This window comes from Physella acuta, unplaced genomic scaffold, assembly GCF_028476545.2.
Source record: "Physella acuta isolate Inbredline_101_S28 unplaced genomic scaffold, ASM2847654v3 ptg000363l, whole genome shotgun sequence".
Taxonomy (NCBI): domain Eukaryota; kingdom Metazoa; phylum Mollusca; class Gastropoda; family Physidae; genus Physella; species Physella acuta.
Window position 1 is genome coordinate 41,209 of NW_026731882.1, and position 20,455 is coordinate 61,663.

At 33.7% G+C, this 20,455-nt stretch overlaps 1 protein-coding gene across 1 annotated transcript; it reads left to right on the top strand.

Annotated features, from left to right (window-relative positions):
• Positions 1-16,494: 16,494 nt before the first annotated feature.
• LOC131941493 (uncharacterized) lies at positions 16,495-19,613 on the top strand. The gene is made up of 3 exons (XM_059300765.1): positions 16,495-16,656; positions 17,527-17,694; positions 19,477-19,613. Exons 1-3 carry the CDS (start codon positions 16,585-16,587, stop codon positions 19,597-19,599), a joined length of 363 nt encoding a protein of 120 aa, XP_059156748.1. The 5' UTR covers positions 16,495-16,584; the 3' UTR covers positions 19,600-19,613.
• Positions 19,614-20,455: the final 842 nt, after the last annotated feature.

A 20,455-nucleotide genomic window follows, 5' to 3' on the forward strand; every position in this document is an offset into this window, starting at 1 on the left:
AATCATGTCTATTTCCCAAGTTGCCATACACTGTTGTTTTATATAAGAATATCCGAGAAAGTTTAGGGGAGATCACTCCCGGTTTATTTAACACTAGAAAGCCTACTACTTTTTTATTTATTAAACAATGCGCACCATATTTTCGGTAATTGTTTTTCGTCCAGAAAAAAATGTGATGGCTTTCATATAAAATAAGTTATTAAAAAGTCTAGTGACAATTTAAGCGCAATTTCCTCATGTTATCCAAAACAATTTTAAATCACTTGGAAAAAAAAAACGAGCAACGCGTAGCCCGCCTCTCTCTCTCTCTTGACGCGCGCAGTGACGCGAACGATCCCACGACGCGATAGGCTAGCCTCCCGTATCAGTCGAAAAAAAAATCCTTTCGAACCTCCGCTCATTCGCTATGGTAAAATCCTTTCGAACCTCAGCGCTTTGCGCTAAATCATCCTAGGCCTACACGACGCTCAGTTAAAAATTTTTAATTAATTTTTTGTGGCCGAACGAAAGGATATTTTGAAAACTTTCTTCGGCAATATTGTTCTAAATTATGGCAGAAATCGATTGGTAAATGTTTCAAGTCGCTAAGTGGTCTGGTTGCCGAGATATGGGCCGAAAACTGCATTTTTCGAGGTTTTTTGGCTTTTCCGGGAAATCCAGGAAGGAATTCCGGGAATTTTTTTGGCCTATGTTCATCCTCGGAACTTGCTTAACATATTTGCTTTGGAACTAGTCCTCGATATTGCTTCGTTGAGGAGGAGATACGACTTAAAGACGACTTAAAGCTGCGGACACACATCCATCCATCCATCCATCCATTCATTCATTCATCCATCCATCCATTCCCAGAAATGACGAGTTCATAAACGCAATTCTCCAGAGTGGAAATTGCGCCAAAAAAATTTTTATGGCAAATAATGTGAAAATTTTGAAACTTTGAAATACTAAAAAGGGAACGATTTTTCAGACCTTGCAAAATTCTGACCAGTAGCTCTTTTAAAAAGTTGACTTGCCAAAAGTTTTAATATATATGAATTGCAAGCCGATTAATTTTGATTGCTAAAAAAGATTAACGCGTGTTACTTGAGTACTGTTTCTGATAGATAGACGAAATTTTACATGTAAGTAACAGATCTGGTTCAATATTTTACTTTCTCGTATATACGAAGTATAGAGAAAGTATTGTAATCGTGCACAAAAATAACATGGAATTTTGACAGTTTTCACCGTTTTACTCCTCAGTCCTTCGTCACATCCGGAGTATAGAGGTTATCGAGTCGTAAAAACTGGACTTTGCAATTCTGCCCGTATGTCTGTTTGTGTGTGTCTGTGTGTAAACACGAATACTTGAGTACCGTTACAGCTAGATTAATGAAATTTCATATATAAGTATTTTATTAAAATCGTAGATCAAGATCAACTTTTGAGCGATTTCCGATAACCGGAAGTGGTACTTTTTCTACTTTGAATTTTTAAAAAGCCTATAACTTGAGTACTATTTAGATAGATAAATGAAATTTCACATGTAAGTGAAAGATCTAATTCTCTACCTTCTGTCAAATTTTGACTAATTTCCGTTGATTGAAAGTACTTCCTTCCTTTTAAGGAAACCGGCTCAGGAGTTGGGCTCCCATTAGCCAGGCAGGCCTCAGTGTAGCAAACCCCGACCACCAGAGTTTCCTACACATCGGTCGCTACTTCCGTTGGCTCTCATCTGGCTTTCCTTCTCCACCCACCAGACGCGGGACGTCGTCCTACCGCCTGGTACCCAACTTGATCGTGGGGGACGTTCGACCAGATCAAAAACCTCTAGCTGCTGTTGGCTACCACTAGCCATTCCGCACCCATTAGTGGGGTCATGAGCTTGGTCCGACTAGTGGTACTCTTCCGAAGCCACGTGAAGGCCGCAGCTTAAAGTCAAAATATCTGGTTAGGGTCGAGAGCAAACCCTTTTTGGATCCCGGCAGTCTTGCACCTCTCCTCCCCCACGCTTGTATGTAGGGGACTTGGGAGTCCGACGTACCAGGCTCTTTGGAAGATTGAAAGTACTAATTTAGGCTATTTCCGATTTCTCAAAAAACGCATGTAAATTTATAAAGTACTAATAATATTCCGCACTATTATGCACGTTTTGGTTTGGCGTTCGCTTGGTGCGCAATTCATTTTTCTACGAGTTTTTATTCTATTTTTAAAAGTTAAAGTATTTAAAATGGATTAAAATTCATGTCTATATCCCGAGTTCCCATCCCCATTTTTTTTTTATAAAAGAATATTCAAGAAAGTTTAGGGGAGATCGCTCCCGGCATATCTTTTCAAATTTTGAGTAATTTCAGTTGAAAGAAAGAAGAAATTTACGCTATTTGCGATTTTTCAATATTAAAAAAAAACGTATTATAAATTTATAAAGAACTAATGCTTTTTTTCATACTGTAGCGACCAACGTTTTTATTTAACCAAGCAAATTAGTTTTATTTTCTTATTTTCAGTATATTTAAAAGCTTGTCGCTATAACGTTTTTTAAATATTTGTTTACTTTTTTCAACTTTGGTTTCAGTGCTTTTACGAACTTACTATTATAGCGATTATTTAGAAATATATGTTTTATTTTATTTACTTTCTGTGTTATAAATCCGGACACCCAGGGGATGGAGACGAGTGCAGCGGCCAAGTTGTCACAGAACGACTCTAAAACAAGCAACACGACTAGTCAATCACTAGATGGACACAAAAAGAAAAAACACCACAAATGGAAAAAGATAAAAAATGAGGTTCCAGTCGACTCACCATCAGGTTAGATGTGTAGCGAGAAGGTTAAGGTTGTTGTTAAGGATTGAACTGTAGAGTTAGGATTATGGCAAGGACTGAAGCTTCTAGCTTAGGTTTATTGTTAGGGTTAATGTTATAGCTGTAGGGTTATTTTTATAATTAGGGTTGTAGCTAAAGAGACAGGGTGATTGTAAGCATTATATCTATTATATGTGTTATGGTTAGGGGTTTTAACTATAGGATTATATACAAATAGTGTTCAGATTTTCCATATGCCTTCTTCTTCTAGGGAAAACATGTTTATCTATTTTTGGATTAGTCATTAAAATATAGCTAAACGGTTTCGAATCTAATGGGAGATAACAAGATTACTTGATAGCGTACTATCTTCAATAACGAAAGGGGAGGAATCTAGCTAGAAGCTATCACACGATGACCAGAGCTGTGGTTTGCGCTGAATGTCGTTTGGTCGCGGTTGGTTTCGACCACGTATAAGGGGGCAGACAACTTTAAAACAATCGTTTGGTAGGGTTTTAACCATATTTAATTATAAAAGGGGAGATAACAAGATTAAATACTGGCGATCGCACGATGAACGTGCTGCAGAAGGGAACTGTTGTCACGGTTGATCACGAAGAAGGAGCAGAAAACTGTCTAGTAATCGGATTTCAGTACAAATATTTTTAATAGAAGCCTATACTTCTTTTAGAATGAGTTACTAAAAGTGGGAAAAAAATAAACACGCGTTTTTTTTTACTTTAGTTTTCTTAGTGGGTACCAATAACCTTTCGTGTATGCTGCTTTGAAAAATTAAACTTGTATTGTAATGTATTCTGTTTTTAATTTTACTCAATTTTTGAAACATTACCTGTTGTTTCAGATTTAGCTGTGGCGGCTGTGCCGGAGTTGGATGGTGCTGTTGGCGATGGCGTGTTAGCGGACAGATAGTAAGATAAAATTAGTAATAACTGCTGTGTCAAAAATTTGCTGATTTGGGCTATTATTAAATCTGTTCCTGTTATTTCCTCCTACTAGAGAATTACCACCTGTCTAGTATATTGTATTACATCTTGTACACATAATTGCATATTTAATCTGCAATATTGTCTTCTACAACAGCTATTCTTTAATCTTTTTCAACCACCGGTCTAGTATATTGTATTTACATCTTGTGAACATAATTGCATCGGAGACACCAGCTATTATTTAATCTTTTTTCTACAAGTTCACAGTACAACGTCGATCTAGAGAATATTGAATATCGTTTCAAAGATCGGGATATCATGAGTGAGTTAGTCTTTGAACACACTTTTGTTTTATCTTAACTTTTATTTTATGTTCAAGTTTATACGTTTACTAAATCATGTTTACATTTATTTTTGATTCTCTTTGAAAAATGGGATTTTCGAAGTATTTTTCAGTAAGTAAGTTAGAAAACACAGATATTTGTTTCTCTTTTCTGAACGGACTTTTTAGATTTAAAACCTATAGTGGTAGAATTATTTAAGTTTACACTAATTTTGATCCTGTAATAAATCTGGGCTTAACCTATTTACTTAGGGTCTTCATTAGATAACACTGTAAAACTCATAAAACTGTTGTTTACTATTAATAAGCTATTTAAGCTATATTTGTTTTTCCTCTTCAACTAGTTATCAGCAAAAGTGAAAAGTGTCCCCACTACGAGGACGCGAGCAGGTTTGAGGCCCAGGCGAGAGAGTACACTGACATACTTCGATACGGATGTAGAGGTAAAGTCAGATCTCATTATATATTTTAGCCAATTAAAAGTAATTACATTGTTGTATTGCTTGTCTCGACTCCATATTATAAAATATATGCAAGCTATAATTATTTAAAAATTAAGACAATATATTTGCAACATTTCTCTCTCTCTCTCTTTCTCTCTCTCTCTCTCTCTGTCTCTCTCTCTCTCTGTCTCCATATGTGTATTTATAATTGTATTTTAATGACGATGACGATGTTCAGTTCATTTATTGTTAGGAAACACATTGCATGCTTCGTTTTCAGTTAAATTTAAAACATTTCTCAAATTACTTTGTCAAGAATTTAATAAATGTCTTTTTGTAAATTCGTGCATATATTATACTAGCCGTCCCGGTCAGGCCCTGCTCTGGCTTCTGTGAAAAACCTTTCTGTTAAAGACCATCACCTGTGTGTTTAGTAATCATCATAAACCCGGCATTGCCCACCCAAACCATAACCAACCAAAACCAAAACAACAAAACGCAGACATAACGCTAACACAATTACAAATACAAACGAAAACAAAAACCTAACAACAAACCGAACCACAACCACAACACCAATACAAACACAAAGAAAAAACAAACAAAAAAGCAGACGAAAACAAAAACCTAACAACAAACCCAACCACAACCACAAACACCAATACCAACCAATAACAACACACACAAAAACGAAAAAGCAAACAAAAACAAACCAAATCCAAACGCAAAACCAACCAAAAACATAAATACAAGCCCAAAGAAAAAACACAAACAAAAACAAAAAAGAAAGAACAAAAACGAACCAAATCAAACCGCAACCACTAACGCAAACCCAACGGAATCGCCTGTTTTAGCTTAATAAACGACTATAGTACCCCAACTTATTCATAGTCTTTTGCACTCACTTAAACGAACGCGCCTGTTTCAATTTAATGAACAATTTTAATACTCCAAGCTTATCCGTAAAATACCTATAACATTTGCACTTGATCAATCCCCGATAATTATGTAATTATTTTTTTTCCCAACACCAAAACAAAGTAATAAAAAGTAAATTATTTTCCACGAATGCAATGGTTTTATAAAGGGAAGTAATTGTGTTTTCCTAATAATTTATCAAAGGGAAGTAAGTGCTATAGGACTAAATAAAGACATAATTAGAATTTTTGTAAAAGATGATATTTTTTTAAAACTTGTGTTTAATGAACATGCCGACAATTATTTCTATAATTTGAAAAATGAAAATTATTTCCCAACACTTTCAATAGTAATTTTTTAACTTATAAATTTAGACAAATGCGCACGATAATTGTCTAACACTTAAATCCATCCGAGACCAACGACAAACATATGCTTTACATACAGAACTGAGCTTTATATATTATGTTATATATATATATATATATATATATATATATATATATATATATATATATATATATATATATATATATATATATATACTTATATATATATGCTGCTGGGGCTCGGTACCTTCCGAAAGGCTCATTTTTCTCGACTTGCCGCTCCCCTTAATACCAACTGCTGTATACGCCTCTGCTGGTAACGTTTTGTTTACTACTGTTACCCGAGCAGTTCGTGTTTTATACTTGAACATACTGGTAAAGTTTTGTTGTTCATACTTACACATATTGGTAAAATTTTGTTGTTCATACTTACACATATTGGTAAAATTTTGTTGTTCATACTTACACATACTGGTAAACTTTTGTTGTTTATACTTACACATACTGGTAAAATTTTGTTGTTCATACTTACACATACTGGTGAACTTTTGTTGTTTATACTTACACATATATTGGTAACGTTTTGTGTTTTATTCTGGTACAGGTCGCGACGACAAATGCTGCCATGAAGGTAGCAGAGAAATTCGTGTAGCTTCTAGTCAACTGACGGATATAGTCAGAAGATTTACGGAACTTCTTAAAAATCAATGCGACAAATGTCCACGTAAGTTCTAAAGCGATAAATGTCCAAGCAATTCTCAATACGATAATTGTTCTAAAAACGTGTTCAAGCGACAAATGTCCAAGTAATTTGAGTGATAAACTAGACGACCCGTTATTCTTGAATAACTGTGTGTTTCGGTGGTCATTCAAAAATGATGTCACGTTTGTTTGTCGATTTTATCTTTCCCTTTCCCTTCCCACTGACACACATAGTCACAAAAAGCCTGACCCCACATTCATAAAGACGTCACAAATCAGACATGTTTTTACTTTCTCATATGTACGAAGTATAGAGAAAGTCTTGTAATCGTGCAAACAAAAATATCGAGATTTTTGCAAATCTCGACGTTTTACACCTCACTGATACGGAAAAACATAATTTTGCAAATCTTGTCCGTATGTCTGTGTGTATGTCTGTGTGTTTCTGTGTGTGTGTCTGTGTGTGTCTGTAAACACGATAACTTGAGTACCGTTACAGCTAGGTTGATGAAATTCCATAAATAACTATCAGATCAAATTTGTAGTTCCGTATCAACTTTTCAGCTAATATGATAACCGGAGTAGAAATTATTCTACTTTCAATGTTTGTAAAGCCTCTAAATGGAGTACTGTGTCGGATAGATAATGAAATTTCAGCTGTAATTAAACGATCTAACTCTCTGCCTTGTGTCGAATTTTGAGTAATTACGTTGACCGGAAGTAGGAGTTTTGCTACATCGGTTTTTTTTCAAAAAACGCATGTAAATTTATTAAGTACTAATAATATTCCTCACTATTATACATATTTTGTTTGGCGTTCACATGGTGCGCAATTTTTTTTTTTTACAATATTCTATTCTATTTTTTAAAGTTTAAGAAATTAAAAATGGATTAAAAATATTGTCTATATCCCGAGTTGCCATCCCCGTAGTTTCACATAAGAATATTCAAGAATGTTTAGGGTAGATCACTCCCGGTTTATTTAAAAAAAAAACACCGATTTCGGCTAAGCATGGGTCTGACCCTAATATCCCCTACAAGCTGTAGTCACGTAATCAGGTCGACTCTACTTCACCTTCCCCGTGTCCCGCCAAGGCCCGATAGGCAAATTTATCATTTACTTTTAAAAAAAAATGTAACATCGTCATGATTCTTCTTGAACCCGTACTACCCGCACGGTAATTATTATATTATCATCTTAGCTAACAGGGTACTTCCGATTAGATGCAAAATTAGTGGGATAGTCGGCGAAAGAAACTTGAGCTACGCCAATAGGCCCATTATTTCAATTTAAACTATATCCCAAATTAGCAAATTTCATAGCTAAACAAAGATTTATATGAAACTAGACTTACCCAGTCATCACTTAGATAACTGTGGGTTTCGGGGGCATCCATAAATGACATCACGTCTGTCACTATCGTCACAAATACCAGACCCCACATTCAAATAGACGTTTTTGTCTTTTAAAAACACCTATTTCGGCTGAGCATGGGTCTGACAACACTATCCCTTTATAACTGAAATCACAGAAACAGGTCAACTCTACTTCGCCTGCCCAGTGTTCCCCCAATTTAGGCATGTTTTTGTCTTTTAAAACACCGATCAGAGTTTCTTCCAGACATCTCGGTGGGAGGGAGGTGAGAGAGGGAGGGCTCTGCCCCCCCCCCCCCAACGAAGAATGTCTACCCCCCCCCCCCCGGAGAAAAAAGTCTGGAAGAAACACTGACACCAACATAGGCTGAGCATATGTCTGACCACATTACCACTTCATATGCTGACGTCACAGGTGAACTCTACACCTACCCATCTCTACTTCTCCTGCCCAGTGTTCCGCAAAGTCTCAGACAGCATGTTCTATCTTTAAAAAAAAGATATTCCGGCCGAGCATGGCTCTGACCACAGGCGAATTCTACTTCACCTGCCCTATATCCCGCTAAGTTCCTATAGGCAAAGGCAACATTATCATTCACAACTAAAAAAAAAAAAAATTAAATTAAAAAAACGCTTACATGTCTAGGACCCATGCCATCCGCATGGTAAATGGTAACCTAATGTGCTAACCTCTAAGCTATCTAGGTTCCTACTGTTGAGAAGTTAATAACTTAAATATTTTACTTCTAAGCGGCGTAAGAATCTACGCGAATCAGCCCTAGAATCTAGAATTATTTCAAATTAAATTTTATCTTAAATTAGCCAATTGCATAACTAAACAAACAAAGATTTATATAAAATATTTAAGGCCTGAAATAGTTTAGTATATTATGATTCTAGTTTTAGATTCTAGAAATGTCGATCTAGATGTAGTATGTAGAATTTAGATCTAGATCGAGAACCTAGATAGATCCCATGCATTCTCGAATTAGATGATCATTGAAGCTAAGCAAAGATTTATATAAAATAATTAAGACCTGAAATAGATTCTATATGTAGAATTTACATTACGTCTAAATCTAGATCTAGATCTAGATTCAAACCTTTTCTTCCTTCGACAACTGATCTGTAGATCTAGAGAAATGTATTGTATAATAAAATAAAAAGAATTTTTAAAACATTGATAATAGTGTTGAAACGTAATAAAAATAGCAAACGGACGTATTGTTAAAGTTATAGCCGATGGAAAATTAGTTTAAGAACGCGTTAAACATCTGAATAGGCAAATAAATCTTGGATTGAAACCGCCATTTATTGTACTAAAAATTATATAAATCATGTGACGTCACTATTTCTACAAAGTAAAGTCAATGTTTTAAACTTTTAAAATTAATGTGGTTAATCTACCTATGAATAAATCAATAAATTAATTAACGTCTTTAAATAAATTTGTGATTCACAGTCTGTCTGAAAACAAAAATTGTTCTCTACCTACATACTATTTTACAGTTCTAAACATAGAGCAGATTCTCTCCATTAGCCAATCAGACAAACAAAAAACAAAAAAAAAATATTCAAACATGTAAACAAACTTGAGTTTTAGTAGTATAGAGATAGATAATTAAGGCTTGAAATAGTTTAGATTCAGAGGTGTCGCGAGGTGCCGCGAGGAGTGGGCGTAGGCTGCGAACCGCACCGGGTGACACCATTAATGGGATGACACCACAGTAAAAAAATTGCAAAATATAAAGAAAAAAAGTTTTTTTGAATAACAAATAAATCAATCAACGACGGTAGAGGGGGTGACACCAACATCTAATGAAATACGATGAAAAAAATGCTTTCCCACATGAATTAATCAGTGTCATGCGCACAAATTATAGCTAAATGGGATGGGGATGTTACCAATTGCAACTATATACATAGATCTATGAAGACCTTTATATATATATATATATATATATATATATATATATATATATATATATATATATATATATATATATATATATATATATATATATAAATATATATATATATATATATATATATATATATATATATATATATACATATATATATATATATATATATATACATATATATATATATATACATATATACATATATATACATATTTATACATATATATATATATATATATATATATATATATATATATATATATATATATATATATATATATATATATATATGACATTGCTTTTTCCGGGGGGGGGGGGGGGGAAAGGGGGATGACACCATGTGGTCGCGCACTGGGTGTCACCCGACCTCGCGACGCCACTGTTTAGTATAGATACTCATTATTAACTAAAATTCGAGATCTTCATAGTGCTAGATCTAGAACTAGAATCTACGGCTCGCTTAAGTCTTTTTTTAATGTAGATCTTTAATCAAGATCTAGTCTATTTAGATAAATTCCTTGTATTCTCGAATTAAACGATCTTTGAAGTTAAAAAGCAAATATTTATATCAAATATTTAAGGTCTAAAACAGTTTAATAAAGAGTTTAAATTATTGATTGTGTTTTTATTGTATATTAGTACTATTACTTATTGCTGCATGTTTGTTCTTTAACTATTTTTTTTTGTTTGGCCTTAAAGTTTTTTGTTTTGTTTTTCTGTTTAATTTGCTTTTTTTTCCCGTACGTTTCAAGGGATGTAACTAAAAGTCCCTGTATTTTTCTTTAAAATTACTTTTGGTTTGGCCTTCAAGTGACGTCAATAAGCCGGTGAAAGAATTTCGTTTTTGAGAAAACAATGTGTTTGTTCTGAACTTATATAATTAAATTGCTGTTTCTACCCATGAATATATCAATATATTAATTAGCGTCTATAAATAAAATTGTGTTTTTAGCAGTTTGAAAAAAAGAACATTATTGTATACATATTTACGTTTTTTAAAGTTCTAAACATAGTGTAGATTCTTTCGTGTAACCAAACGAACAAACAAAAACCAACACAAAAATAAATATATAAACTTGTAAACAAACTTCAGTTTTAGTAGTATATAGATTAGACCACCCGCCATCATTTGGATAACTATGGGTTAAGGGGTTATTTATAAAGGACTTCACGCTTTATTGACGACATTTATGTCTCACAACCCCCCCCCCCCCCAACATACACATCGTCACAAACAGCCAGACCCCAACACATATTTTTTGTATAACTTAAAAACCAGGTTTATTTTTGTCAAGAAGGCTATGATAAAAAAGTAAGGGTCCTGTACTGAATGTAATATGCTTAAAAACATTTTGTCGACAATGCTTTTTAAGTAAACTTTACAAAAGAGCAAAATGAACTATATTACACACTCAGATTGAAATAATACTTAAGTGTTTTGGTCTATTAACTTTATGTCCTAAGGAAAAAAACAATTTTATGTTACTCTGTTGAATCGTTGAAAAACGGAATTAAGTAGCAATAAAAAATTATACTGTTTATATATTTTATTTTATATTGACAGAAATAAAAAAAATGAAAATAATTATACAATTTAACAATCGTTTTAAACAAATAAATTAAAAATACAGGTTTTCATTATTTGAAGTATTATTGTTTGAGTAGTAACAACAAATTATGTAATATGAGAAAGTGCTTGCCTAATAAAAGTTATTGCATTCACAATTACTTATTTTATTATCAAATACATACTATTTTGAGCCAACAATGTAAAACAAACAAATTGTACCGTTTAGAATTTTATTTACGCATCATTAGTGAAATTGAACTACTAGAAATTGCTTTTAAAAAAGGCCAACTTGAAAACTTTGTTTAAGTTGAAACTGCTAAATCATATTTACTTGCAAAAGGTAATATCTGCATTGATTAATGAATATGATATCCAACTATTTCTTTTCTCTTAAGAAATGTAGTCAAGAAAACTGCAGCTGCATAAGCAGTGGCGGAACTAGAAAAAAAGGGCCACCCCGCAAAAATATTTTTTAGGCCCCCCCCCCATATATATATATATATATATATATATATATATATATATATATATATATATATATATATATATATATATATATATATATATATATATATATATATATATATATACATATATATATATATGTATATATATAAATACGAAAATAGAATACGCATTGCTGGCCTGTTCGGGTTTGGAAAAAAATGTTTTTTTTTTTAAATATAACAAAATACAACATCATGTCATGTGTGTAATTGCATTAAAGTGTTTTGAGATAATGAATTTTATTTAACTGTGCTAACAGACCTCTTAACGTCTAGTCGGTCAAAAGAATATATATTCCATGAAAGCTTTGTATAAGTAATGGTGTTTTGTGTTATGTTTATTTTTTGTTTTGTTTTGTTTTTAAATTATTCATTTTAAATACATTTCCTTTTTATATAATCTTATTCTTTAGTAAGTACTTTTAAAAAAATTATTAAGAGAAGTAATTGCTTTTTAATTTGTTTGGTACAAATCTACTAAAAGGAGCTTATGAGCACCACTATTTGAATATTTAAAAAAGGGAAATAAGTCATGGAAGTCTGCTTATCTTTGATAAGTTTGATTGTAGGAGAAAGAAGACTCGGCTTTCACAGTGGTTTAAAAACAAAGGGAAAAAGAATATACAAGAGCGTGGGGCTGTGTCTATAGAATAAAGATAATCCAATTGAGCTACGGTATTCTTTTTAACAAAACAACCATGAACTCAAAAATGCAAGTAAATTTTTTTTTTAACTATAAAAAAATTATGGTCGGCCGTGGGCCCCTAAATGGCGTGGGCCCCCCCGCATTGCGGGGTCTGGCGGCACTGTAGTTCCGCCCCTGTGCATAAGACGAATCAGAGTTATAATTTAAGTTTTAATTTATTAAACACATAAAGGATCATATCAATATATTGTAGTCTAAAGTGTAGCATTTACATCTGAAAAATACTGCCAAGCGAAAGAACACTTTAAAACATAGTTTTAAAAAAATTATTTTTGTAAGCGGTTTTCACTTAGGAAATAGTTATCATGGTTCAGCATATGAAAAATAGACACTGCACGGTTAACAATCTACACCATATACAGTCCTTAAAAAAGTCCATGTTTAAAGCTGCTATGTTATGCAAACAATTATAATATATATATTTATATATATATATATATATATATATATATATATATATATATATATATATATATATATATATATATATATAATTTAACATTTTTGATGACCTATCCTTTTACGTACTGGTTTACTATAGAATATTTTCAATTCAAAAGTTTTAAACAAGCTTCCTTTATAGGAAATTAATTCTGTATTCAGGTTTTAATCAAGTAGTCAAACGACCTTTAGAAAGAACAGTCGGTAAGTGTCAATCCACCAATTCTCATGTCATAGGTACTAAGTAATCACAAGCTATTCATTGGTTTGGATGTTGTTTCTCATTAACAATCACACTACACATTTTTATTCCTGTATTTAATTATTTAGAATCTAGATCTAGATAAATCTGATTCAAATTTTTAAAAATGAAATGCATACTCCTTCTGCGTTTTTATAAAAAATGTCGACGCATGTCTTTACAGGTGATAACTGCATTTTGAAATATTTATTTAGCCCTACACGATGGCAACATAGGTCTAACTATTTCCTGCTTACAACTTCTACAGTAAAACCAGAGCCTCAACAACAACACCACGAACTTTTTGTAAAATACTTCTAATGACTACATTCCTTGTAAATATGCTATCTTTTAAAAGCACCAAAATATTTTCCTTGCTTTTTCCTCGGCTCTACAAATAGATCTAGATCTCTAGCGCTATCTTGATCTAAAGTCTATTTTTCTATAATAAACTATTTCATACCTTAATTATTTTATATAAATCTCTGTTTAGCTACGGAATGGGGTATATTCGGGGAAAATTTAATTTTAAATAATACTATGGCCTATTCGCGTAAATCAAGTTACATACGCAGAATCAAAGTACAATGTACACTAACTATCGTAATCTGACTTGAAAGAGTCTTGATAGCTAAGTTGTTAGTGTGATAGGTTTTCATGCGGGTAACGCGGGTTCTAGACACATCATGTCAATGTAAAAAAAAAAGATTTCAATTATTTCTTTGTTTTTAGATGAGAATGATAAAGTTGCTTTCGGAAATTGGCGGAATACAGGTAATAAGATACAGGAATACGATAAAAACATGTTGTCTGAGACTTGGCAGGACACTCGTCAGGTGAAGTAGAGTTGTGTAGGCGCATAGTTCACCTGTGCATGTGAAGGGATAATGTCATCAGACCCATACTCAGCCGAAATCGGTGGTTTAAAAAACAAAAACATGTCTGAGGTGTGACGTCTTTTTGAATGTGTAGGCTGGTTTTTTTGTGATAATAAGTGACATTATGAGGGAAGGGAAAAGTTAAAAATTATCAAATAAACATGACGTGATTTATAGATGAACCTTGAAACACGCGGTTATTCACGAATAACTGGGTAGTCTTGATAAAAATTTAAAACGACAAAAAAAACAACTTTTAATAACAATTTTTTATGTAATAATGCACTAAAAAGTACAAAATATATTATACATTACTATTTAAATTACCAAAAAGAAACGTGCATGTGCATGTATATGTGCATGTATATGCACATATACATATACATGCACATGTACATGTGCATGTACATGTGCATGTGCATGTATATGTAGTTGTGGATGTGGATGTGGATGTGGATGTGGATGTATGTGTGTGTATGTGTGTGTGTGTCCACGATAACTTGAGTACGGTTACAGCAAGGTTGATAAAATTTCATATATTAGAATAATATCACATTTGTAGATCTGTATCAACTTTTTAAAAGCCTTTACCTTTAAGTACTGTTTTAGACAGATAAACACAATTTCACATATATGTAAAATATCTTATTTTTTGCCTTCTCTCAAATTTTGAACTTTCGTTGACCGGAAGTAGTAATTTAAGCTATTTCCGATTTCTCAAAACGACGAAAATGAATTTTTACAGTACTAGTAATATTCCGAACTATTATACTCAGATTGTTTGGCGTTCACTTGGTGCGCAATTCTATTTTCTACGAGATTCTATTCTTTTTCAAAAAGTTTAAGTAGTTAAAAATTGATTAAAAATCATGTATATATCCCGCGTTACCACTCCCCGTAATGTTATATAAGAATATTCGAGAAAGTTTAGGGGAGATCACTCCCGGTTTATTTATTTTTTGCACGATTACAATACTTTTTCTGTACTTCGTATGAAAGTAAAAAAAAAGTAAATGAATCATGTGACGTCATTATAAATAAAGTAATTGTTCTATAATTTTATAATTAAAGTTAATTTCTACCAATGAATATTTTAATAAATTAGTTAAGGTCTTTAAATGAATTTGTGATTAACAGTTTGGTAAAAAAAGAAGATTATTCTCTACATAAATACGTATTTTACAGTTCTACACAGAGTGCAGATGCTCTGATGTAATCAAACGGACAAAAAAAATTACAACAGTCTACCTATACTCCCTATTTAAGATAATAGAAATCGTTGCTGAACACAGTTTAGATAAATATATTCAGAAACTTTATATACTTTCTTTTTGTTTGCTTTTAGTAGTTCACTATCTAGACCTTCGTGGTTTATACCAAACGAATATATTCATTAGTCGTGGTTTTGTTTTAGAACTGTTATCTCTACCTGGTTTTGCTATATCATAAAGATGTTTTTTATCATCTTAAGGTAACTGTGAATGGGGGGAGTGGGGAGCATGGGGAGATTGCCCTCTGACTTGTGATCGAAGCAATGAACGAAGAAACCGTTCCAGAATAGAAATCTCAGCGAGGTCAGTTAAAAACATAAGAAAACCGGTGTAAATCTGTTTCATTTGTATACACTAGGGCCGATGTATATGAGGCACACATACATATATAGCTTATTACGAAAAAGAAATTTCATATTTTATTTATTTATTTATTCACACACTTATTCAATCGTTAATTCATTTACTCGTTTACTCGTTTTGTAGTTCATTCGTTCATTCACTTATTCATTAATTCGTTCATTAATTCATTTTTTTATTTTGATATGTTGTGATTTTGTGATTTATTAATTTCTAAAATTTAAATTGAGTTATAATCGGTTTTTAATTATTTTGTTTTTGTGTAGGCCTATTTATCTATTTAAATAGTATTTATTTATTTTTTACTTATTATTTCATTTTCTTTTTTCTCTTTTTTTCTTTTCCTTTTTTTTTCTTTTTCTCTTGATAAATTTTTGCCAATTTAAAAAAAAAAAATTCTTATATTTCTATTTCGTTTCAATTTTTAAAACAAGATTCGGCGGTATGCTTTGCCGTGATACGCCTGATGTGGATTTCGATGATTGTCCTGAAATTCCAAGAGGTGAGTTTGTTGTTTTACCTTTCATAGACACACATTTCCAAGTGTTAGACAAAAAGGTATTTCGTTGATATGATATGTAGCAAAACGCTTATTTTGGATAAAATAATGATGCTCAACCATGATTTTATGTTACCTTATTCTATCATTTTGATAGTGATTGTGTTTCTACCCCAATGCTAAAAAAATGTGCGATGTTATTTAATTAAACTTCAAACGTTCCTAATGTATTTTGAGTTTGTTTATTTCAGGTTTGGGCCAATGGACCACATGGTCACCTTGGAGCGAATGCCATGGGAGATGTGATAGCGTAAAGTACAGAAAAAGAACATGTGTACGACCTATCAATGCTGTGTGTTTCACACCCTGTACTGGGGATGACGTGCAAGTTGTTGACTGCGAGAACGATAATTGTTGCCGTGAGTATTTGAATGGTCCATGCGATCAATACATTATTGGGGCAGTCAATGAAATAAGTTACTTTGAGGGGCAAAAGCCAAGGGCGGATTAAGCCGCGGTGAAACTTTTTTATATATATATATCAGAGGCGTAGCGACCCTTCCCGGCGCCCGGGGACAAACTTTCGATTTTCACCCCGCCCCTCGAACTTTTGGTTTGCACCCCCCCTTCAAACTTTCGATTTGCACCCCTCCCTCGAACTTTTGATTTGCACCCCCCTAAAACTTTCAATTTCTTTTTCCAACCCATTTTGGCGCCCCCCCTAAGGTAAGCGCACGGGGACATATCCCCCCCCCCCCCCGCCGTCCCCCCCCCCCCCCCCCTCGCTACGCCTCTGATTTATATACACGGCGCCTTTTTTTTTTGACTCGCCGCTCCCCCTTCTAAGAAAAACTGAATAGTTCTTACACCCTGCCCTAACCTGATACCAAACTGCCACTGTACACAGTTAAGGCAATAACGTATTGCTTTTATCTGGTGTTTCTCTCCAATCTCTCCAATTTTTAAATGTATATATGTTAACCAGTGCCCTTCAGTGTGGTGTAGGGGGGGGGCTGCCTGCTACTGCTGACCGTGAGATACAGAGAAGGAAACGATCATGCCAGCCTGATCCAAATCTCTGGGGTACTCCGACTTGTGGAAAAGAGGGTGGGGGGGGGGGGGGGTGTGATATGTTCGGACTGACGACTCGGTAACACAAAGGTTTAAAAAATTGTTTTAATTGTTTGCTTATATCCTCAATAAAATACCACCAACTTGTTGGTCAGTGGCGTCTTGCAGTATTACATGCTGGAACAGCTTCGTAACCACAGCATCTCACCACATTTCAGCGCCACCTTTTTGGGGATCATGGGAGCCATGGTCGCCGTGTGACGAAGAAAGTCGCACGCAAACACGACGTCGTTCATGTGTCAAGGGAGAAATTCACAACAAGCCGGAATGTTCGCATCTCAAATGTGACGGGAAAGAAGTTGAAACAAAAGATTTCTGTACTTGTGGTAAGATGAGGCAGCCCAGATTTGTTCTTGCGCTGTGCTATGAAGTGCATTGGTGTGCTTTGATGTGCATTGTTGTGCTAAGATGTGCAATGGTGTGCTTTGATGTGCATTGTTGTGCTAAGATGTGCAATGGTGTGCTTTGATGTGCATTGTTGTGCTAAAATGTGCAATGGTGTGCTTTGATGTGCATTGTTGTGCTAAAATGTGCAATGGTGTGCTTCAATGTGCATTGTTGTGCTAAGATGTGTAATGGTGTGCTTTGATGTGCATTATTGTGCTAAGATTGCAATGGTGTGCTTTGATGTGCATTATTGTGCTAAGAATGCAATGGTGTGCTTCGATGTGCATTGTTGTGCTAAGATGTGCATTGTTGTGCTGTTCTGTGGGTGACAGGACAAAAGATACCAGGACAAAATATATAAGGACTTGTGATACCATGGACAATTGATCTCAGACAAAATATCCCACACCGAAATTTTAATAGTGTTTTGGGTGATTTTAGTTGATCTGAACATTATTTTTTTTTATTGACTATCATTTGGTGTAGTTTACTATATCTTATATTATTTATGGCCTATATGATAATTGTAAGAAATGTTTGCCATATAATTTGTCATATTGCACTAAACATTTTAAAATTAGGATTACTAATATAGTATGCAAAGATTAAAGAAACCTTTTCGATAGACAGCGTTGATTAGCTTGCGAAACTTGAAACAATCCAACCATGTCAGGTGGACGAAATAGATCAAAGTAGATGTAATAGCAATAAAGACACACCTTCGTATCAAGGTGGCCGCATGCTTTGATGGCTGAGACATGCCTTAAGGGAAAGACGTCCGCTATCCATGGACAATACAACCAGCATCTAAAGTCAATAGTTATGGGTCGGTCACACCTTAGTGATCAGGTGACTAATGCTTATTTAAATTACAGCGGTCATCGCGGAGCTAAGTATGTCGTAGTGTGCATGCAAATAGTCAGTATTAGTAGTCATTACTCATCTATGGCCTCTTTCGTTACATCGCAGAAAAGGTATAGGACATAAGTTTCTGGTGAATTTATGTTTATAAAAGCCATAAGTGGAGCAGCAGGCAAAGATATTTGGGAATGTGACGCTACAAAATGTCGAGCATAATACACAATACAAGATCACACAATACATGATCACATAGTATTGGAGAGGTGTGATCATAGCGAAGTACTGTTAGCAAAGAAACGTAAACGTTATGCTTGGGTTGATGATGCAATAAAACAATAATTTTATGTTACGATCCTGAAGACCCATTCACATTTTTGAAAGATATTTCGCGTGTTTTTAACATTAATGTTGTATAGCTGCAGATACTTGGTTTTATACATTATCATTTATTATACCCTTCAGGCTAAAAGAGTAAGTTTGTTTTAATTTTTACTTTTTTTCAAATCAAATACATTAAGTTTAATAAATAATTTAATGGTTTGTTAAGTTTAAAATTCATTTTATTCACAATTTTGATGCGTTAAAAAGTAAACAAAACCATACTGACACTCAAAAAGCAAAAGTTGAGATCAACTAAAACCATTGTACATTCTATCACAATTTTGCTTTAAGATATTTAGTCTGAGATCATTTGTCCATGACATCATTTGTCCTGATATATCTTGTTCTGGCATCTTTTGTCCGTGAGATTATTTGTCCTGATATCATTTGTCATGGAACCGTTCTGTGATATGTTGTGCTATATATAAAGACCTGTGTATATACAGGCATGTTTGTGACGTATCTTTTATTTCGTGCAGACGAAGGCAAATGGGTGCTTGATAACTGGGGTCAGTGCCAATGTCCATCTGGGATACCGAAGCGCACGAAGAAACGAGTACCAAGCGACGATACTTCAAACACTACGCTATGTGGACCTCTAACGATGGAAGAAAATATAACTTGTGACGATTGTCCTGGTCAGTTGATCATTCACATTTTTAGGAGTTTAGACATCGTAATGAATAGTTTTTGTCAGGGTTTCATAAAATGTTGAATACAGTTCGATTATTTAGCCAAAATCTGTGGTTTGGTTTATTTTATAAGTAATTAATAATGCTAAGCTATGAAATTATTTATCACTGGTCTCAAAATTTAACTCTACAATCAGCTCTAAAGCTCACTTTATCTAGCAATAACATTTTGAAAATTAACTACTAACCTCTGAAATTAACATTACTTCATCTGTTTAGTATAACCTCGAACTACTATGTAACTAGACATATAGGCCTATTCTAATAACTGAAAATATTTTTAAAATATGTTTTTCTCTAACATTTATCCTAACCCAAAGAAATATTTTTGGTTCACAAAACTTTTACTCTAACTGATTAAAATTTTAGGATAAATCATTAACAGTAGTTAACATTTTCGAACGTTCATATCGCGTGACAAAAGTCGTTTGTTAACCTTCACTTAATATTTAAACCAATTACGTCGACCGTTTAAATAACTCCAAGACTAACAACACCACTTTTTTGAGAACGATATAATTTTAGAGTGTTGGGAAATTGCGAGACGCGAAAAGCGAAATGGCGAGGCGGGAAAATGCGAGAAGGGCGCGAAAACGGTCGGTCACTTGACTTTTTGTCTCGCATATTACCACAACCGATACTTACGCTGGGTGGTGTTAAAATGTAAAGATTTCTGCGAAAAATTTACCGCACCTGATTTACAGTGGTATTTGGTGCAGACTTCAAAGACGTTTCGTTTACATTGTTAAAACTTCCGATTTTTTCG